This window comes from Cupressus sempervirens, chromosome 9 (assembly GCF_028749045.1).
Source record: "Cupressus sempervirens isolate cs-2001-9-10 chromosome 9, ASM2874904v1, whole genome shotgun sequence".
Classification (NCBI taxonomy): Eukaryota; Viridiplantae; Streptophyta; class Pinopsida; order Cupressales; family Cupressaceae; genus Cupressus; species Cupressus sempervirens.
This window is the reverse complement of record NC_143126.1, coordinates 188,825,481-188,847,084: the sequence shown is the minus strand read 5'-3', so window position 1 is coordinate 188,847,084 and position 21,604 is coordinate 188,825,481. Positions and strand designations below refer to the sequence as shown.

General features: G+C 34.5%; 1 protein-coding gene across 5 annotated transcripts in view; it reads right to left on the bottom strand.

Annotated features, from left to right (window-relative positions):
- Positions 1 to 21,604, bottom strand: part of RGTA1 (RAB geranylgeranyl transferase alpha subunit 1) — a 72,751-nt gene that overhangs the window by 32,972 nt on the left and 18,175 nt on the right. For 4 of the 5 annotated variants that reach the window (XM_089799478.1, XM_089799479.1, XM_089799481.1 and 1 more), the window contains 2 exons: positions 10,563 to 11,351; positions 10,181 to 10,367 (listed from right to left, as the gene is read on the bottom strand). In XM_089799478.1, coding sequence (XP_089655604.1) covers positions 10,181 to 10,367; positions 10,563 to 11,351 — 976 coding nt within the window. The remainder of the gene's footprint in view (positions 1 to 10,180; positions 10,368 to 10,562; positions 11,352 to 21,604) is intronic. The other variant, XM_089799480.1, reaches the window with a different exon arrangement.

The window sequence follows — 21,604 nt, the reverse complement described above, 5'->3', positions numbered from 1 at the left end:
ATGTTTACTTTGCAAGTGTCTAACACATATGCAAGAAAGAGAATAAATCCAAACTATGAATTAACGATGATCAAATCAATTGCTTGAGGACAAGCAAATTCAAGAGGGTAGGACTATGATAACCCCACTAAAATAATATTTAACAATTATTAAGATACAAACAAATAAATAATATATATGTGAATAATATAATAATATTAATATGAAAATATAAATTATTAAAGATCATAATATAAATACTACTATATAATTATATGTATATACTAATTAGATATTAAATAATATACTATTAAATATAAATTTTATATATATATATATATATATAATGATATAAATAAATAATATTTATATCACTAATATTATTAAGAATGATATCACTATACATATAATATATGTTATGTATAATTGCTAATATAATATATGTTAATATAATGTATGTTAATATACTTATATTATTAATATAACTATTATATTATAAAAAGACATAACTCTTACCATTGAAATATATAAAAGGGGGATAAAAACGTTGGTAAGGGGGTCATCAAGAAGAAAAACATAAAATATATAGGCAACTAAGATTTAAAAATCTAATGGCCCTGAAACGAGTCATTACAAATAGATTGCCCCATGTAATTCATCTAGTAACTCATCAATGCAAGGAATAGGGTACCTATTCTTAATAGTCTTCTTGTTGAGAGCATGGTAATCAATACACATGCACAGAGTGTCATCTTTCTTCTTCACCAAAACTACCGAAGAAGCAAAGGGATTGGAGCTAGGTTTGATGTGTCTCATATCCAAGAGTTCCTTAATCGTCCTTTCTATTTCCTCTTTATAGTGCCTGGGATGATGAAGTGGTACTGACGGGTTTGGCGCCCTCCTCTAACTCAATGATATGCTCAAACCCTCTATCTAGGGGAATACCCGGGGGTATGTCCTTGAAAACCCTCTTGTGCTTACCAAGCACTGGCTAAATGTCAACATGAAGCTGTTGTCCTGAACCTAATGTAGCCTTAGAGGAAATGAAACATTGTGCTGCCCACTCCATGTCATCATGCCTCGTGATAGCCTCCATCCTATGAGCTGAAATCAACCTAAGTTCACTCTCTGGCATGGCCTTGAGAATCACCTGCCAACCAGCCTATAAGAATTCTAGTTGCATCTTATCATGATCAACTGTGTACCTGCCAATAGTCTGCAACCACTGTCTTCCCAACATGGCGTCTAATACATCCAAATCAACAACATAAAAATCTGCCTCTGCCTCTAGAAGAAAGTCATCAAAGTCAATTGAAAGTCCTGGCACTTTCCCTATGCACCTCAATCTATTGCCTCCTGCCACTCTAACTTTGAACTCGGGTATGTCATCAACTTGTAACTTTCTCTTTGAAACCTAGTGCGTGCTTATGAAGTTGTGCGATGCACCTGTATCTAAAAGGCACACAATACGCTGCCCTCTAACTACATCCTTCAAGCGAAAAGGGTCACCCATGGGATCACTAGAAAGGGAAGCTATGATTCCTTCTTCCTCTCTTTAGGAGGTTGCTCCTCACTTTCTTCCTCATCCCTGTCATCAACATCGCTGCCCCACTACCGCTCATCCTCCTCTTCCGACAAAACCTTGACATAATGTATTTTACCTTTGCCAAGGCATTTGTGATCCGATGTACATGGCTCCCTACAAATGAAGCATAGCTTCTTCCTCCTAAGTTTGTTCAATGTCTCAAAGTCCAATCTAGGAGGGGAAGTCCTATGTTGATTCTTGTTCTTTTGGAATGACGTAGACCCCTTATAAGGTTTCTTAGGAGGCTGTAGTATCGAAGAAGGTGAGTATAGATCATGTGCAATCTTAATAGCATAATCCAAGGTGTTTGGTTTAAGGACCTTGACCAAACCTCTAAATCTATCCTGCAAGCCCTTAGTGAACAACATTACCTTACATTGTTTTGTCATATCTAGAACCATCACCGAGATCCGCTGAAACTCATCAATGAAGTCATCAAGAGATCCACCCTGTCGCAACTGCGCCAAATCCCTGTGTCCTTCCTGTCAAAACAGGTAAGTAGCTTAGAGCTGAAAATCTCCTAAGATGTAATGAAACCATGATCCTAGGTGACCAACCCCATGATGCCACCAATCATGTGCTACTCCCTCTAAATGCATTGTGGCGAATCTAATGGCTTTTGTCTCCGACATGGACTTAAGTGTCAGGCAGGTGCCTAGCTTGTGAATCCAAGCTCTAGTGGATGTCTTACTGCTGCCATCAAAAGTGGGGAGAGATAATTTGTTCATGGTGTGCTTCAAGTCCCTATTTGGTGCCCTAGGCCTCCTGTCCTAGTGTGGTCTCTCTATCTCCCTTTTTTGATTCATGTATTGAACAAAGGTCAAATTTTGTTTAATCTGATCAAGGAATAGATCCCATTCATCATACATAGTCATAATATTATCCGGAAGTAAGCCTGGTGCCACGGGTTGGGCTACCTCTTCCTCGGCATTAAAAACGGACATCAATGGTCTGGCAATGTTGTTGTGTGGGAGGCCTAACAACACAAGGTGATCTTGCCACACTACCACCTCCATTGTCATGACTCAGTGCTCTCCTGTGAGTCAGAGCTAGTTGTTGCATAACACCTGTAAGCTACTAAAGTGCAGTAGCGATATTATTTTGTCCATCTCTAATAGCCCACAAGGTTTCCCTCGCTTCTCGTTCCTATTCATTCCCATCATGTGCCAGCTGAATGATCAGTACCTATTCAACTTGTATGCTTGTCCCAAAAGTTAGCTCCTCATCAACTGTATAACTGTCCTCAACATCAATCTGATCTGAAGATCCTACCTGTTCAGGTCAAATGTGACTAAAATTGTATGGTTTCCTATTCATGCCTATCTAACATTTTTCTTGTTTAAACCAGCCTACAACTTAATAACTTACCCACAAGTTGGCAGGTCTTCTGGATTTGATATCACTGTAGTAATCTGACTCCAGAAAAGAAGCAAATATGGCTACGGAAATTTTATATAATGTGAAAACTTGCAAGGAAGTAGTACTGAAATTCAATTACATTAGACCTAGTTCCACTATCTGTTTGCTAACGAATATGCAAGGATAATTACTGAACGAGATCATATATTCTTATTTGTGGTTCGAATCATTAAAACATTGATTTAAAATCACAAAAACGAAATAAGAATGGAACTTGGGATAACCACGGGTGTTTTGCATTCTGGACTGATCACATTTACGAACTCTTCAAAGGACATACATTTTGAAGGTACCAGCTCCAATACCATTGTTGTCAAAGATAGGAGTTGGCTTTCTAAGAAACCATGTCGTGCGGTGTACGTACAGGAGAACACTTATTTGGTGTGGAGGATCATATCGCTGTAATGATTGCCAACACACGAGATGACTGTTGTAACTCTTGAAAAAATCTACTACATACACTCTACCAGTATTCCTGCACTCTACTATTGATGTCAAACTCTGCCCATGGGTAGACTGCCACTCACGGTATGGGGGTGTTAATTGCACACTCTTCTTCCATGCGTGTGATATTCCCAGCTTCCCTTCTCGATGAGGAGGATTGCTAAGGTGCCTTGAACGCCACGCCTTGTCTAGTTGTTATGCTTGATGCCCTCATGTACGTTAGCTCTTATGGCTATACTGTCAATCGGCTGAGCCCGAATGCTGAAGACAGATTCTGCTAACAACCTATTACTATCCGACTTCACAATTGTTACTAAACGTAAATGCACTTACTCCTTGGAAGCGGAACCCATACCACAATAACGTCTCACATTGTCCTTCACTTCTATAATGAAAAAAGACTCCAATGAGAGCTTAGCGCTACGTCCAACTCCTCATCTTGTCTCAAGGGGTTTCGTCCTTGAGAATATCTAGTCACATTCAAGCAACCTTGTTTTTTTAAATAATGTTATATTTCATGGTGATAATCCCAAGGAGCTCATTGCTTTTATAACCTCAATATGAGGGGAATTGCAAACAATTAGGCAATGTGGGATAAAATTCATTTTCGTCTTCTAATCACTTAAGTTACTTCAGTGATAAAATGACTTTAAGTCATAAAGTAACTTTATAAATCCACTTTATAAAATAAATTGACTTAACTATAGAAAAGATCCTCCACTTTAATATTTCCCCAACGAAACCAAATAAACTCCTGTGACTAGCTGGCATCCTTACGATCAATGTCGTTAGCCTATCTGGATGGGGAGATAGACCAACAAGGCGCCAGTAAGGCCTAGCATGGAGAAGAGGACATTACACAGGACTATAGCAAGAGAATAATGAATAGGTTATACATATACAAATACCTTTTGAACATATTCATATAATATATAACATACATAAATATAATCATAATCCACGCAAAAGCTCACAACCCTTCATAATTCCAATCCATTTGAAAAGTCACAACCCTTCATAATTACAACCCTTTGAAAGAGTCACATCCTTTCATCATTATTGCCTTTTGAAAAATTCACTTCCTTATTTTTTTCACATTCCTTTCCTCTTCTATTAATCCTTTTTAACTTCTCTTTTTTTCTTCTATTCTTTTTCATGAACTATCCTCGCTCTTATATCTTATTTTGAAGGAGTCACGTGTTTTTTATTACATATCTTTTGACCTTTCATTAGATTTAGTTAATTTATATTATTTTGTATTTACTTATTTATTTTACATGTTTATTATAATTTATTATTAAGTCCTATTTAGAAAGGTAACATACTTTTCTACAACATTGTCTCTTGTAGTTAATTGGATTTATTTATTCATTCATTGAAATTTTATTATTATTTATCTTATTTTATTGATAATAGATTATAACATATTATTGTTATTGTATTTTTAGTATTTCGTTTAATTATTTTTTATACAAATAATAGTAATATTTTATTATTACTTCATTCTTTATATTTTAATACTAATTATAATATATGATTTTATTATCATTATTTTATTATTTTTCCATTATTTAATTATTATTAAATTTCTACCTTAAAATGAGGGACACATGGACTCTTTAATAATGCTTGAAAATAAAAAATTATATTGCCCAAATACACCCATTACTTTAGATGGTCCAAATGTGGATAAAGTCTTGGAAGAAGATAGCTTGAGCACTCTAAAAGATGTAGATTGTTACATCCCAAATTTTGACCTAATTTTAAATTTAATCATACCCATTAGACTGAACAAATTTTTCTTTCATAATCATGTGAAGTAGGTAGTTATTTATATCCGTTGTTTAATAGAGATGGTCGTTATCCATTATTTGTCATGTGATGTTTAGCAGTTGCTTGATTTTGGAAATATGATTAATAATTAAATTCTTTATCTATATTAAATGTTAATATGAAAATTATTATGGAACTTGTTATTATCATGGAAATATTGCACAAGTGATTGCAGAAGAAGATGAAGCGGGGAAGCATTGCTAAACGGGATCAACGGAATGGGATACTAGCTTAGTCCAATCATCAGGTTGACAGGTATGACCTTAAATTGCCTTGGTAAGGACCTAGCGACTTGAACTTCAGGATACAATTGAAGGACTTGCATGAGCTATTAAATAAATAATTTAAAACGTAAATTAACTTAATTAAAAATAATAATACCTCAAAGGTTTTTGATTGACCTTTTCTCCACATCATTATAATATATACCCATGTACCTACACATAGATATAAGAATAAAGTGACACCATAATATTATTTTCTTTATAATGTAATGATGCCACCTCATAAGTATATCTACGTGCATATAGATAGATATAAACCATAATTATTTTTTATTTATAACCTTCAAATCTTTTTCTATCTTTTTATTCATTTTCTTGCTTGAAATCGATTGAACACTTGGCATATTTATTTGGCGTCTAAGAGCCAAGACACTTCTTTTTATGTTACGGCTTCTTGGAAGCCAAAGAGACATATGATCTCTTTATATTATGTAGTCGAGAGAGGCGGTAGATATTCATTTAATTTTTCCATCACCCGACTTCCTTGTTCAAACACTCGACTTCCTTATCATTCCCCTTTTTTTTTCAAACAAGCTTCATTCTTTTATCACCCGATACCTCTACAGATTTTCGTCCGATACTTCTGCGTTTATGAACATTGCCAACCTCTTTCACACACTGCATTGTATTACTCCTTTCTTTGCTGAAGACATGATTATAGTTCACACAAAGTTTACGCCTGGAGGTCATTTCAAGGAAGAGTTGAAACATTAACGTCTAGCAAGGCTCCCATCTTTTCCAAGTTATGTGGTCAATCATATTCCAAGTATTGTTATAAATTTCATTACCAATTGTTACTACATTTTGATTTCCATAGTAGTGAGCTGCAGTTTATATTCAGCATACTTAGGTATCAACGATTAGAACCTTTAAGAAGGTGGTATTTATGATAAATAAAAGCCAAGTAACCATGTTATAAAATCACGATTTATTTATGCCACTAGAAATCAGAATCAAATGATATTTTTCTGCAAGTCTTAAAGAACACATTCTTCAAATCATAGATTGTGATAAGCTGGAAACATATAACATTCATGAATCAGTTGAAAATCAATGGACAGAGCCGACTGCTCTGAGATCCGAGCACCTAGGACTCACTAGCTTTACAGCCATGGAAAAGGTGAAGAGGTGAGATGGAATCTACAATGACATAGAAATAAAAGTCAGATATGATATAATAAATCTAAATTAATTTCATTTAATAGCGCATGCTCGTCCATATTATTGTTCCCTTGTTGTCAAGTCGAGCGGTGGTGATCGGGTCAATGAACCCATCAGAAAACCTTGGCCAAAGTTGTTTTAAAGCATGTTTGCCATCTATGATCACTTGATGTCAATGGAGCCAGTTATTCAAACATGTCCATTCATAATTGTGCAGACATTCTAAACACCAGAATGCTCAAGCGGCTGGACTAAAAGTATCCCAACCCAGATTCCGAGGTAGGGAGGGCCTTTCTAATTCAATAGATTGCGTGGGGATAAGTATGGTCCGAGGTTGGGAGGTTAAGCCTAAGTAAATGCTTCTCCTCTTACCGAAAGCCGAGGCTTGCACAACCAACTAAAGACTCACCGGATATTACTTGTATGTTCTTCTTTTCATGTTAAGCATTTACTTTACTTATATGTATGGAAAAATAGTAAATCGTTATATCAGTTATTACAGTTGATCATTGTTAAGTTATTTTAGTTAATCGTTATTATAGTTATTACAGTTAATCATTGTTACAGTTATTTCAGTTAATCGTTATTATAATTATTACAGTTGATCATTGTTACAGTTATTTCAGTTAATTGTTATTATAGTTATTACAACTGATCATTGCATCAGTTGATCATTGATATAGTTATTTCAGTTAAATGTTGGTAGTTAAAAGCAATTAATGTCCCATGAAAAGGAATTCAGAATATTTGTTCAAGAATTTGTTGAGGAAAACTCTTTCTAGATCGGCTTTATTTTGTTATGAAAATTCGTTTGTTACATAGATATGGAAACAAACCTAAAAAGCTCTTAAGAAGATGAGGTGGAATTCATTTCTAAGGAAATTTTATAATTTTCCCCAAAAAAAAAAAAAAATTCAAGGCAAATTGTGGAGCTCAAAGCAAAAGAGGAAGAAAAACAAGAAAGTGGTGAGCACAGGATTATATTGAGGAGTGGGGAGATGGGTATGTGGAGATGTGGATGTGTGAATCAATATAAAAATAGTCTTTAACCTTTAATACTTAATTACTTCACAATTTAATCAAAATCAGTACATATGAAAAATCAAATGATGAGCAACACAATTTATGTGTAAAACCTTGCAGGAGAAAACAATATCAAAACATATGGCTTTTATTAATCTTCTTTCAACAAATTTTGTATGGTACAAATCCCTAAGAAACTCTTATTTCTCCAAGTTGCAGGCACCAACCTCACCAATATGAAACACCAACTTCACCAGTATGAGGCACCAAACTCAATATTGATTTCTCTTATAAAATAAATTCTATTATTCTTTTCTCCAATCTGCTATTATGCTGATTACAAATCTTCCATAAAACTTCTCACAATCTACTCATACAATCTGTATATTTTCCCCTTAAACTCTTCTCTAATATTCTCCACAATTCCTACATTAAATCTGCAACCAATGTCCTTAGGAATTGCCCTTTATCTGTTGGTATGTTTGCTTTATTTATTTATCTTTCACACACAACACAACTTTTCGTTGTAAATCATATTTCATTTTACATCTTCGTTCTTCAATTGAGAAAGGGTGACTTTTGCTAAGAGAGGTGTTATTTAAAATAGATGCACCTTTGAAGAATTCTCCTCTTGGCTTTTTTAAACTTTCTAATCACTGCTGGTAATTATTTTTAAAAGGTCGTTTAAACAAGTCCCAGGTGCTGCATCTAATAGTGGCCGCATCCTTTGTTAACAAATGCCCCATCTTTCACATAGCCAAATTCTTCTTTGCTAATATTAATATATGTTTTTAATACAAATTGCAGTTTTATATTTATCAAAAGTTGCTAACCATGATCACTGTTGTAGCTGCATAGGAGCATGACAGATTAATTTTAAATCTTTGACGGAGACTGACTTCATCCAGTTCTATGTTGACCAAACCTCCTCAATAATCTAAATCACTTTTTATTAATGTTTTGCAAATATCATCACTGCCTTATCCTCTTCTTAACCAATTAATTAATAATCACACTTGACAATAATAATGATGCCATCACTGCTATAAATCTTATTCTTCTGACATTGGCAATTTGTCCAACAGAAACGATATTGCCAACAAGGGAATTTTGAATGGTACTCAACAAAAAATTGGCATATACATCAATCTAAGACCTAGAAGGGTGAAACCCCTACTGGGAAGCCATAAAGATTCTCTCATGGGATATTGTGTGCTTAAATAAATGGAACTTGATATTTGTGAGGCAATTATTTTGATTCAAGAAACCAAACTCTTTCTAAGAGATTCTCTTTCAAAAGGATGGCATAGATGGAAAGGGCTTGTAGATGTGCGTGGAGCCTCTAGAAGATTGTCGATTCTATGCTCTCCATTAGCTATTAATGTGCAGCAGGTGGGATCTAGATGGAACTAGCAACATTATAGACTTACTGATTTCTCCACAAATTTAGTGCTTTTTCTTTTCAACATTATGACCCCAGTGATCATTAGATGGAAATAAAAGGGAACCAACTAAATGCCATGTTAACCTCTATGAATAAAGAGATGATAATCTTGAGCGGAGATTTTGATGTTATTCTTTTTTCATTCCACTTGTTGGCTATCCAGCAATTAGATTATTGAGAGAAAAATATTGTAGTTCTTTGTTTTGCACCACTTTCTCATCTCCCTTTTCATAGATGGTGATTCTACACTAGCAAAATACCCAATTTTGAATCTTAAAACATGTGATTTCGTAATTCCAATTTTATAAATTTGGTTGAAGATGAATGGGAGTAAGCAATATTGCTAAAAAGGACCCAAAAGTTCATCCTTGCAAAATATAGTTCACTAAAGAACAACCTTTGCCTTTAGAGTAAAACACATAAATGAAGAATAATAGAAAGAGATTGGATTAAAACACTTCCGTCATGGAAAGATGTTATTGGTAGACCAAGCAGAAATCAAACAAGGCAAAGATATTTACTGGAGATAGAAAACTAGGGAATTAGTGTAAAAAAGACTTCAATAGAAAACTAGGGAATTAGTGTAAAAAAGACTTCAAATAAACTAAGGTTAATCATCATGACATGTTCCAAAGCATATAGCACCTTCCATTTCAAAAATTGAAATTTTGTCTCTTAATTTTTATCGAAATCACAAGTGTTGTCATTTTACACTACTAAGATCAAAATATACTTCCTGATAAATGCCAAATATCAGAGAAAAATGGTGTTGCTGTTTTGGTTTATATGATACTTGATTCTCTCTCCAAAGTATGCAGTTAATGAAGTTTGAAATTTGTAAAACGTCCATATGATAAAAGCAGACTTTTTAGGGATGATAAATCCCTGAATCCATGAGAAATTGAATCTCCATTCAAGTTGAGGGGAAGCTTTTTTAAAGCTCTAAAAGCTCACACAGCAACAATATTTTATGAATTTCAGAAATAGATGAAAGGTAAATCAATTTACCTGATCAAAGAGAATCATGCTGGACTGGTCCTTGTAATAGTTTGCATGTGAGGGGTCAATCTCAATTAATTCGCTAAACAACTGAAAAACTTCATCTGTGTGCATTCTTATATTTCCTAATATTGAACCACTCGACAGTGTGTCCCGAGCCATCAACAACCTTGCAAGTGTAAGCTTTGCCCACTTACTGCAAATATAACACATAAACACATTAAAAATGATTAAAACATAAGCAGAAGTCACTTTTCAGAAAGAACAGATTAAAGACAGTGAAGTTAGAATAACATCCATTTTACCAACCCCCAACTCCATTTAAATATCCAGAAATAAGAAAATTGGGACGTGAAACTACAATAGCAGAAAAGTAAGCAGAAAATCTTACGAATCCATCTCAATTTCAAGAAGCTCCCTGAACGCCTTAATTTCCCTCTCCAATGTTTCATTTTGCCATGATCTTTCAGGATCATGAATATCCTGGCAAAATTGGGACATGGGGAATTTATCCTGACTGATGTCCACAGGAGAAAAGATGTTGCCTTCCCAAGCAAGTCCAACAGTCTCCAATTCCCGTACCATGTTGTTGGCTGTTGCCAGTTGTCCATCTAATCGAAAATTCAGTACCATTGAACTTGCAAGATTGCACCCATTTGAGGAGACTATTCCAAGAGAGTCTACATTAACTTCAACAGTATAAGTTGTATTTTTATTTAAATCTGGTGTGAGTCTCAAAATTGCAACCCATGTTTTTGCATGTAACCCATTGGCAGAAAGTGGTTTCCAGAGCAGAAGTTCACTTTCAGCAAGCAGTGAATTTATTCTAATGGTAGAAGTGTTTACCCCACTTACTGGCTCACTGAAATGAAGAATTAAAGGAATCCCTTCTGAAAAAACAAACTGATCTGTGCAATAGGGATTATCAAAACCTACATGTATATGGGACTGCTCCTGCAATTCTATAACCAGTTCTGAACCATTAGAAGGCCAAGTTGCCACTAATCTTGGACCATTTTGTGAAACCGTTTGACCAAGCAGCCATAAATGATAAAACCATCCGCTCTGATCATCTGAATCAGTAAACAGAGCTTGTTGAACAAGTTCATATTCCTCTGTTAACACCTGCTTGGAATTGATTTCCTCAAATTTGTTTTCAAGCAAGCTTGATAAGAGCACACTGCAAAAGTAGACTTTAATCAGGCCTTTGACACCATAAAATTGAATCCAAACTTTAAATATAAATGCAACTGAAACTACAATAGAACCAGCCATTCCCAACTTCTTGACAGAAACATGACCCGGGTAACACAGGAATAAAGAAAGAGAATATCTGAGAATTGAAATACTACATAAAACATTTCCAGATTATATTTTACAAAGAAACTACCAATGCCATTAACACCAGTAAATTTACATAAAACTAACAAACAGCCAAGCCAATAAGAAATTCTATATAGTCAATGTTCTTGCACATATAGCACATAAACTGACCAACAAAATCGAAGGGAGAAACTTATGCGTGCATAAGAGATTGAAATTTACTTAGTCACTGAACCATTGGCTGACACAACTGGATGTTGAAGATAAATAAAATTATAAGAGTTAGTTTGCACTTTAAAAAAATTCTAGTCATGCCTTCATATTGTGGATATGTTTTGCTGTTTGTTTGCAATAAGAAAGGGGTCAATGGTAATTACATTGGTGCATTTCAAGGGATTGATAAAAGCATAATTCTAACCCATATACTGTGAGAAAGAATAGCTCAAGGAATGGCAACACTACCACCAGGCAGAAAGAGAAAATTAGTTTGCACTTTAAAAAAATTCTAGTCATGCCTTCATATTGTGGATACGTTTTGCTGTTTGTTTGCAATAAGAAAGGGGTCAATGGTAATTACATTGGTGCATTTCAAGGGATTGATAAAAGCATAATTCTAACCCATATACTGTGAGAAAGAATAGCTCAAGGAATGGCAACACTACCACCAGGCAGAAAGAGAAAATGTACAACACTGAGAGTACACACTCACTCACCTGATCAACCAGGGATGATGGTGAACTATCTTGAAATGTGTTGTAAGAATATTTTAAGGCAATCGCAGCCCATAGGCATAAAGAGGACCAATGAAGCAATCAAGAAAACTATCTACATCAGAATTAATGAAGCAATCAAGAAAATTATCTACATTAAGCTAACTGCAATGAGCCACATAAGGAACAAAACAGTCAAGAGAGATGAATCTGAATGCAAAGGCAAAAAAATGAGAGAGTCTAGCCTTCAAACAAAAGCCATAAAATTAAAGATTGTGACAGAATAGCCACTCAAATAATGGAAGATTGAAGTTTATAGAGAGAACTTCCAATGTCAGTGGCAAACTGTTTTGCTCAAAATAAATAATATCATATAATATAATTACAATTTGAGTAAGTTCAATAAAAGGTCAAGGAATGGCAATGAAGAGTTGTGTCCCCATCAAATGAAGAGATATAAGGAGGAAGACCAAATTATTTGGGGCATCAGCAAATTTAGGAATTTGGATTAAAAACCAGAAAAAGTAGAGAGAGTAATTAAATTATATCTGGCACCAACATCAGTGATCCATTTGGGAGAGAATGCATCGCTCGAGAATGATATGAAATTAGTGAAAAGATGTGACTTTCCCCAAAAAGAAATGAAGATATAAAAAAGGAAAAGCACATTATTGTGTAAGTATAAGAACAAAATTTGAGAAAGTAAGAAATTAGAGAAAAGCAAAATCAAATAGGTAAGTCTATGTGTGGAGATTGACAATAGGTAGTCAGTATTATAGAAGTAATTGGTAAAATACTTGCTTGTTATTAACAGAGACCAAGAGGTCAATTTATACAAAAGAATAAAGCGATGTTTCCTTAGGAAACTATCAAAAAGAATAGAAATATTCTATTCTAACAGATAAAGCTAAAAAAGTGAAAGCTAACTAAAGCTAACTAGATATTTACAATAGATAACCATTAACTAATAATAGACAACTTATCTATTATTGTAATAGTCAGATCTGAGTAAATCAAAGCAGAATTAGCAGATCAACAAATGAAATAGGAAAATTTTAAATAAGAGGTTCTGAGATCAAATTTGGATAAAGAATGATTGTAAGAACCCTCTTCAAGCAGATTCTTCTGAATTCAAATTTTTCATCTTGTTTCTGTTTGTTTTGATGAATAAATGTGGTATATTTGCAACGTTTGATATGACAATATAAAGTAGCAAATAAAAGATACTATAATAATAATTTTTCCATCTCAAACCTGAAACTGCATGAGAACTGCACAGCTGAAAAATCCAGGGTTTTCTACCAATTTGAATACTCCAGATTTTTACAATATAATGACAACCAAATTCATTAAATAACCCCTATTATCTAAAATAACAATACCCAGTACATTTGGGAGTTACAATTAATTGAACTTGCAAGTAATACATGCCTTGAAACCAGTGTTCCAAAATTCATGGCAATTCATGCGAGTTTAGGCAAGTTACAGCAGTGGAGTTTGTGTCGCCACAACTTGGCAGGTCATGAGCCATGACCCGCATGACCAACAAGGTTAGCAGGCCATGCCATGACTCGTCTAGTCCAATAGCCATATGACCTGCGTGTGACAGCAGGCATCTGCCTAGCTAGAAACCAAAAAAGACACTTACATTTTCCCATGTTTCTTTGCATATTTTTATATTGTTGCCTTAAAAGCTATCTTATTTGCTTCTTGTCAGAAGAAGAAAGGAAGACAAACAAAAGCCATAGATTTGCAACCAGCAAAAGAAAAAGAACATCGAGGAGTCCACAAATCACATTGGGGAGTCCATAGGTTTGCATTGAGAGCATCAAGGAGTCCATAGCAGTTGTTCCAAGACTGCTCAACTCATTTGAAAGACAGTGTTAAAGTTTGTAAATTTTGTTAGTTTTTTGTATATTTGTGGATTTTCCTTTTTTTGGTTAATATTTTTTAGTTTAACTTTCCAAGTCTTGAATGTCTCCTACTAAAATATATAATGCATACTTCAATAAGAGAAGTCGAACAATAGAAAACCCTAGGCCTTTTAAGAAAGACTTGTAAACATGTATTTACAATTTTTCCAAAAAAATGTAGAGTTTGCTGATTTTTCTATTAGTTAATAGCTTTATGAAATCCAATACCAAATATTAATTTGTTCAAAATATGTCTTATTGCAGAAGCCTTCACATTTTGTAAACATTAATTTTGCCCAATGCCTCCAAAGGATGAAGCATATAAATATACTGAAGACTTTCCTAGTAGACAAAAAATCAAACAAAGTGTTTTTTTAAAGAAATTAATCATAGTGACATGAATAGATTTAAATACCATATTGTCGGCATGCTTGGCAATGATATTGAACCATATAGAAAACACATTTCTATCATGTCTGTTAGAAACACGTGCACAAGATAAGGGGACTAGGAAGAGGCAACTGGAAGAGTTATGTGCTATTGGCTCTCATTCATCCACATCCACAGTCACAGACTATGTTGGAGAAAGTTATTCCGCATCCCTTTTGTCCTAGTGCTTCTACTAGTGCTACTACTTTTGCATCTGCTCCTCTTAGTGGCACCATTAGCCTTGGCCCTAAAGTCTGAAAATCCAAGTTGGATAATTATTTTGTGCCATAGTACTCTTGGAGCCCAACCCTCACCTAAGAGCATAGGTTAAGGAAGTTCATGATGCTACAAGAAAATAAATTTTCAACTTTTGCAACATTCCATTTATTGCAGCCAAGTAAATTCTTTTTTATTTGATTACTTTAAGTTAAAATTTATAGTTTGAAGTTTAATTCTACTTTGTTTAATCATAATCTATTTGTGACAGGTCTCCTTATTGGCAAGGCGTGATAGATGTAGTAAATATGTGTGGGGCAGGGTTTAAAGCCCTGTTGATGCTAAGTTAAGTGGGCCCTTCTTGTTAGAAATGGTAAATGATATGAAAGTTGAGCTAGAGGACCACTGACACTCTTGGAGACAAAAGGGTTGCACCTTCATCACAAATGGTTAGACAGATACGAGGAATAGGACACTTGTAATTTTTCTTGTTACCTATTAAGGTAATTGATCATTCTACTTCCCTAAATACATTGAATAGATTATATTTTGATTTGTTGATTGGTCAACAATATTTGATAATTATTTTTCATTATTTACAAGATCTGCCGTGTTCTTGAAGTTCACTGATGCTTCGTCACATGTGAAAAAATGCCACATACTTAAGTAAGGCTACTAAGGAAGTCATACATGAAGTGGGGGAAGAAAATGTGGTGCAAGTTGTAACGGATAATGCAACAAACTATGTTAATGCAGGTAAACTTTTAACTTTTTAAGTTTTGATGAAGAAGCATCTATAAAATTATTTAAAATTATCTTAAAACATCTAAACTTCTTATTAATTTAGAATTAGTACATGTAAACTTTTAATGGAGGCACCCGAAAAAAAGCTTAGTTTCCGAATGCAGCCCATTGTCTTGAACCATGTTGGAGAATATTCGCAAGCTTGAATGGATGAAATCATCTGTTGAAAAGGCCAATAATATCTGCAAATTTATCTACAATCATGCATTGGTCCTTTAGCATTATGAGACAATACACTGAACAAAAGGAGTTGGCTCGTCTTTGTATCACGAGATTTGCCTTAAATTAATTGTGAAAGGTCATGACCATTATGAAGAGGTGTGACTCTCCCTCAGATTGGAGGATATAAGGGGGAGAAGATTTCATTTGAGGAAGATATCCAAAAATTTATCCTCCAAAAAGTATTCTCCAAAAATTAATCCTCAAACTTCTGATCAACAATTAAATATTCTTCTAAACCCTTGATATAATCTCCAAAAAAACACAATGTTGGCTTTTGGATGAAGTCAATCTCACAAGCAAACATCAGTTTGTCTTTCACAACCCTAGAATGCCAACACAATTAAGAATCTTTGTTCTCCAATGCCAATACCAACAAACCCTGGTTTCTACTTCTCCATTAGAAGAGCACAAGCACAAACTTCAAAGTCTTCAAAATGTCAAAATGAATGAATATTTCTCTTTTATTTTCAAAAAGCTAATATATTTTCCACAAGAGGTCAATTTCATTCATGTGCACTTTTAATCATTTACAATGATATAAATACTTTTATTTCAACTTTATTGAATGCTTTAACAAATGGCCCCTCCAAAATAAGTGTTTTTAATAATTATTTTAAAACATACTTTATATTTGTTTTGTTTTTTTACTTTATAAAGTGCTTTAATAAATGGGCCTCAAATATTAAAATCATTCATTGCACTTTAAGTCACTTAAATGAAGGCTCATGGCCCTTTTGAATATAAAGTGCACATAAAATTTAGTTTTATGATATTTTATTATCATTAAAATGACTTCAATAATAATAACTCCATAAATACTCATTAACTGGCCAAACCAAGTTAACCAACTGAACTATGAGATTGATACTGCAAACACATCACATCCAATTGTCTTACTATAAATAGCAACACTAGACTCCACTAACAAAGTGACTAACTATAAATAGTAAGAGTGTGAAACTAAGTCCTGAAACATCAAATGAAGGCTCAACATGAACCAGACACTTCTCTGCATAAGGCAACCAGAACTGCCACACAAAGCCCTCTGAACAACTCCATTAGCCTCCTGGTCAGCAAAATAGGCTAATCCAATTATAAACCATATCATCCCAAAAAGGGGACATTAAATGATAGTCTGATCTGGAAATGGTTCTGATCTACAAGAAAGGAACATGGGAATCAAGGGAGGATTTATAGAAGAAGAAAGGAATGAGAAGGAAATAGGAAGTGACTCTTTCAAAAGGTAATAATTATTAAGGGTTTTGACTCTCTCAAAGGGCAGAAATGATAAAGGATTGTGACTCTCTCAAAGAGTATTAATTGTGAAAGGTCATGACCATTATGAAGAGGTGTGACTCTCCCTCACATTGATGGATATAAAGGGGAGAAGATTTCATTTGAGGAAGTTATCCAGGGGAGATCAATTTGGGGAGTAATATATTATTCTCAATGACAACAATGAAAAGTGGCAACTCAATTGTTATGAAAGGTGGTGACCCTTCCACCAGTAAAGGAGGATCCATTCCAAACATTGAAGGGGATAAATTATGCTGTGAATCAAAGGATAAATAACCTGTATATCAACAATCAATACTCGTAAAAGGACAGGTCAGAGTATAAGGCATTAGCAGATCATCTCAGCAATTCAACATTTTCAGCAGTCCATTAATCGTCAAAAATCATAAAGCCCTCATCAGTAAATCAGCCTCAAAGACACAAGACACCAGCAAATAAAATATCACATATTCAAATAAAACAGCAGAGGAGAAATATAGAAAATGGAAGCTTAGCAAGTAATCAGATTAAACTGTCATCTGATAATATTCAAATTTCCAATGGTAATGTACAGATCATTGATTAGCTTCTATTAATATATATTTGCACATCTCTGTGACATAAATGTTATATATTATAGCAGAACTACGACAGCCCATCGAATAACGTAAAGAAGGAAGTTGCACTCAAGGGGAACCACTAAGAGCATCCTGGCTACAGTGACAAGTAAGAAGAGCCACGATTAGGGCACCCTATTGCACTGTGAAAGGGAAAGAATGGCTAAGGGCACCCTGCAACAATTTCCCTTCCAATCCATATATTAAGGGACTGCTAGCAAAATCCGAGATCTCTACCCATGTAGAATGGAGGGTGATTGCATGGAGAGAGAGAATGGTTGTCTGAGGGCAACCTATTATGCCTCCTTGTTCCATATCTTAGATGACTGAGATATAGATACTGTCTGAAATCCACCTTGTAAGAGGGAGGGCTTGAGGTACAAAAGAAGGGTAGCGAGCGTGCTCATATGTAGGCCATCCAAAAAGAGCCATTGTGGCCTAAGAAAAAGAGGGCACTAACAGAGTCAAATAACCTCTTATGACTTTCGCTTGACTCCACAAGATGGTAACTATCTATAGGGAGACGAGACATGATTGGGAAAAGTGGGTACAAGCCACCAAGAAAGAGGGTTGTGGTAGACATCCACTCTTAGGCTTGGTCCAGAAATGGCTTCAAGCTGACCAATCATGTCTCTTCCCCCAATGAGTTTTTACCTGTCTTTCATGAGGTTTCTAGAATAGGGTCGGGGATGTGTTTCTAGTATGAATATGGATTAGGGCCAATTTTTAGGGGGCGGTAGGGGACAGCTATTAAAAATAGGGAACACAGAGAAATTTCAGATATGCATATATAATAACATTGATAAAGCACCTCATAGACACATTAGAAGCTTAATACATTAAATTAGACTTGAATTGAGATTTCAAATTTGAATCGATAAGCAAAATAAAAAAATTCAAATGCTTTCATTGTCAATATATGGCATATAGGTAGCAAAAATGTCCAGAGGCAAAAATGCCCAAAGGCTCCAAATTTCAACAATGAAATGACATAAATATTAAAAAGTAAATACTAAACTAAACTACTAAATAATAAGCATAGAAGTTCACAATAATATATAACTATCCATAATAATTAGATGGTAGGTCTAAGACTCTAACTCAAGTGCATTGATGCCCTAACTTCCACTTTCAACTATTGTGCACTCCATTACTAGTTGTTCCTCTAGCTTCTCTTTTCCTTTCCGAAACATGAAAATGACTTTCATTTTCTTCTTTTTGGTTATTTTATGCTTACATTAGGTTTTGGTATTGTTAGATGTGGTTTGGTTGTCCTTGTGGACCAGCCGACCATTTTTCAAATTTAAAATGCATTATTTAACACCAACAGTCCAAAAATGACTTGAGCCATAGGGAACTCTCGAGAAGGGTACCTTAAGTTGTCCCCATTGTAACATCCACTTTTTCTGGGTCTTAACTAACAACTAGCATATCAAAGAAATACAGTTACAACTTCATATTCATAGGAAGATAGTTATAACAATTATGTTCATGTGAATGAGATTAATGGTTATAATCAATTAAACGGAAATTTCATAACTAACAATTGATAGCATCATCAATAAATGTAAACCTAGAATGAGTTTTTCATACCCTAAATTCTAAAACCAGAATCTTCCTAGGGCAACATCTGCAAAACCTAGGTTAATCCACATATACCACTTAGGGCACAAATAGTTGTACCACTATAAATTACCATCAAATACAACTATACCATTTAGGGCATCAAATACCACTGTATGATTCATTTTCTTTCTATTGCTAACTATGGCAATAACATGCAGTTAGAAGATACACTCGTATTCACATAAATGAAAGACAAAAATAACAATCCATCAGATAGACATATCTCTTGCATATAGATATATTTCATGTTTAGTTGGAAGATCAATTGATCTAAACTAGTTACCAATTACATTGACGTTAAAAGTTGCTTTCATTAAAGAAAATAACTAAATCAATGATATAAATCAATCCATTATATCTTCTACTTGTTAAAAAATTGTAAAAGTAAAATACATGTTACCAACAAATGTTTGAATGCATAACTTATCTTTGTCGGGTGCATGTCTTGGCATCTTGTGGAGAGGAGAAACATTGTCAGGGGCTTAACCTCCCAACCACGGGCCTAAACTTATCCCCACACTATCTCTAACAAGAAAGGCACTCCCTACTCGGTAATAGACATGGAACACCTTGATCAGCCATTAAGCATCCTGATACTAGGGTATCAATCCCACCGCTCGACTAGGCATCAAGATCTAAATATTGGACTACCATGAGCCGACCCTTGGTAATTAATATCTCTTTTCTTTTGAGCTTACAATTACTATTATTAATGGTTATTTTCTTTTCATGCAAGAAAATAGCTCTATGGTTTAATGATTTTCAACTGACCCTTCATCTCAGCCAAGATAGCCCTCCTAGATGAATTTTTCGGATGTATGCTTAAGTGTTTTTTTTCTGAATTATAGTCACAGATAATTTCTTATGTACCTTCCCGACTCATCACAGATTCATGAAGTATACTTTACTTCCATCTTCTTATGCTTGTTGTCCTTATCTCAAGACTAATGAATAGACGTCCTTATATAAGGTGTATTTCACGAATTTGACCAAGTAAAATCATATATCATTATGAGATTAATTCTAAATGGAAATCACCAGCAATCAATTGTAATTCATTATTCAAATTGATGGAATATGAATCAAAGTTTTCCATGGAATTGGCATTCTGATTCAATATCAAAGCTTTAAGAAAAGAGGCCTTATTCACTTACATTCTCACCCATCGAGTGGCTACCTATACCACACGAGCCATGAAATAGCTACAAATTTAGATGCACATATTTCAGAGTTCACATCAAGATTCAAACATTACCTGGAATGTGCTCCGCCTGAAATCAATTCTTACAACTTGTTGTCGTATTCTATCAATCCAAGATGCACGACAAGCACAACTTTCCAATGACTCTACCCAGGGGTCTATATGAACTCGGAATGGAGGAAGAATTTGTGTCTAGCAAATGTAAGAACTCGAGCTATAGTTCTGAGGAAATAACGATGCAACAATAGAAGGTAATCCATGCTACAAAGGGTTTGTGCCTTGCAAACAAATAGAAACTCGGACAATTGCGAGAGGAAGAGGAACGCTTCCCAGACAGCGGGGAGAAAGATAGGGAACAAATCATCTGCACATTATCTTAGTTACAAGAAGAGGCTGGCGGTGAGAGTTACAAATACAAACAAGAAGTCATCAGCACAAATATTTAAAATGGCCATCTCAACTTATAAGGCCCGAAGGAAAATAATATAGGAATATGAAAGGTGGCCTCACATTAAATAATAATAGGCCATAGCCAAGGTGAAGGAAATAATAATATTGTCTTAGTATATAGTATCATGGTATCTATGGATACCTATATATGTATGTATGTATGTATATACATATACATGTGTAAAACCCAACCATATATTTCTTACGTATACACCAAATATCAAGTATGCGTATACATCCTTATATATATATATATATTATATATATTATATATATATATATATATATATATATATATATATAATTGGTTTATGTATGTCCACATATACATGCATGTACATGTATAGATATTTAGGAATCATGATGTCAATATGGTAAGACATGCTTATACACTAGGAGGCTCCAATTAACAACACAATTACAAAGGCACGAACTTGCTCAATTTCCAATTCATGCTTAGTGATCTCTTTTACTATTAAATGATATGTAATTTAACAAGTTAGCTCATGGTCGTCCAATGTACACTCTTGCTTGCTTAGTCGTTTACCCTTTTAGCCATGGTGATTCAAGGCTCGTACCTATTTGCTCTGTGATGGTGATGCCCCTCGTGCCCAATTCCTTTCTAGCAATGCTTCCCCCCTTTGACG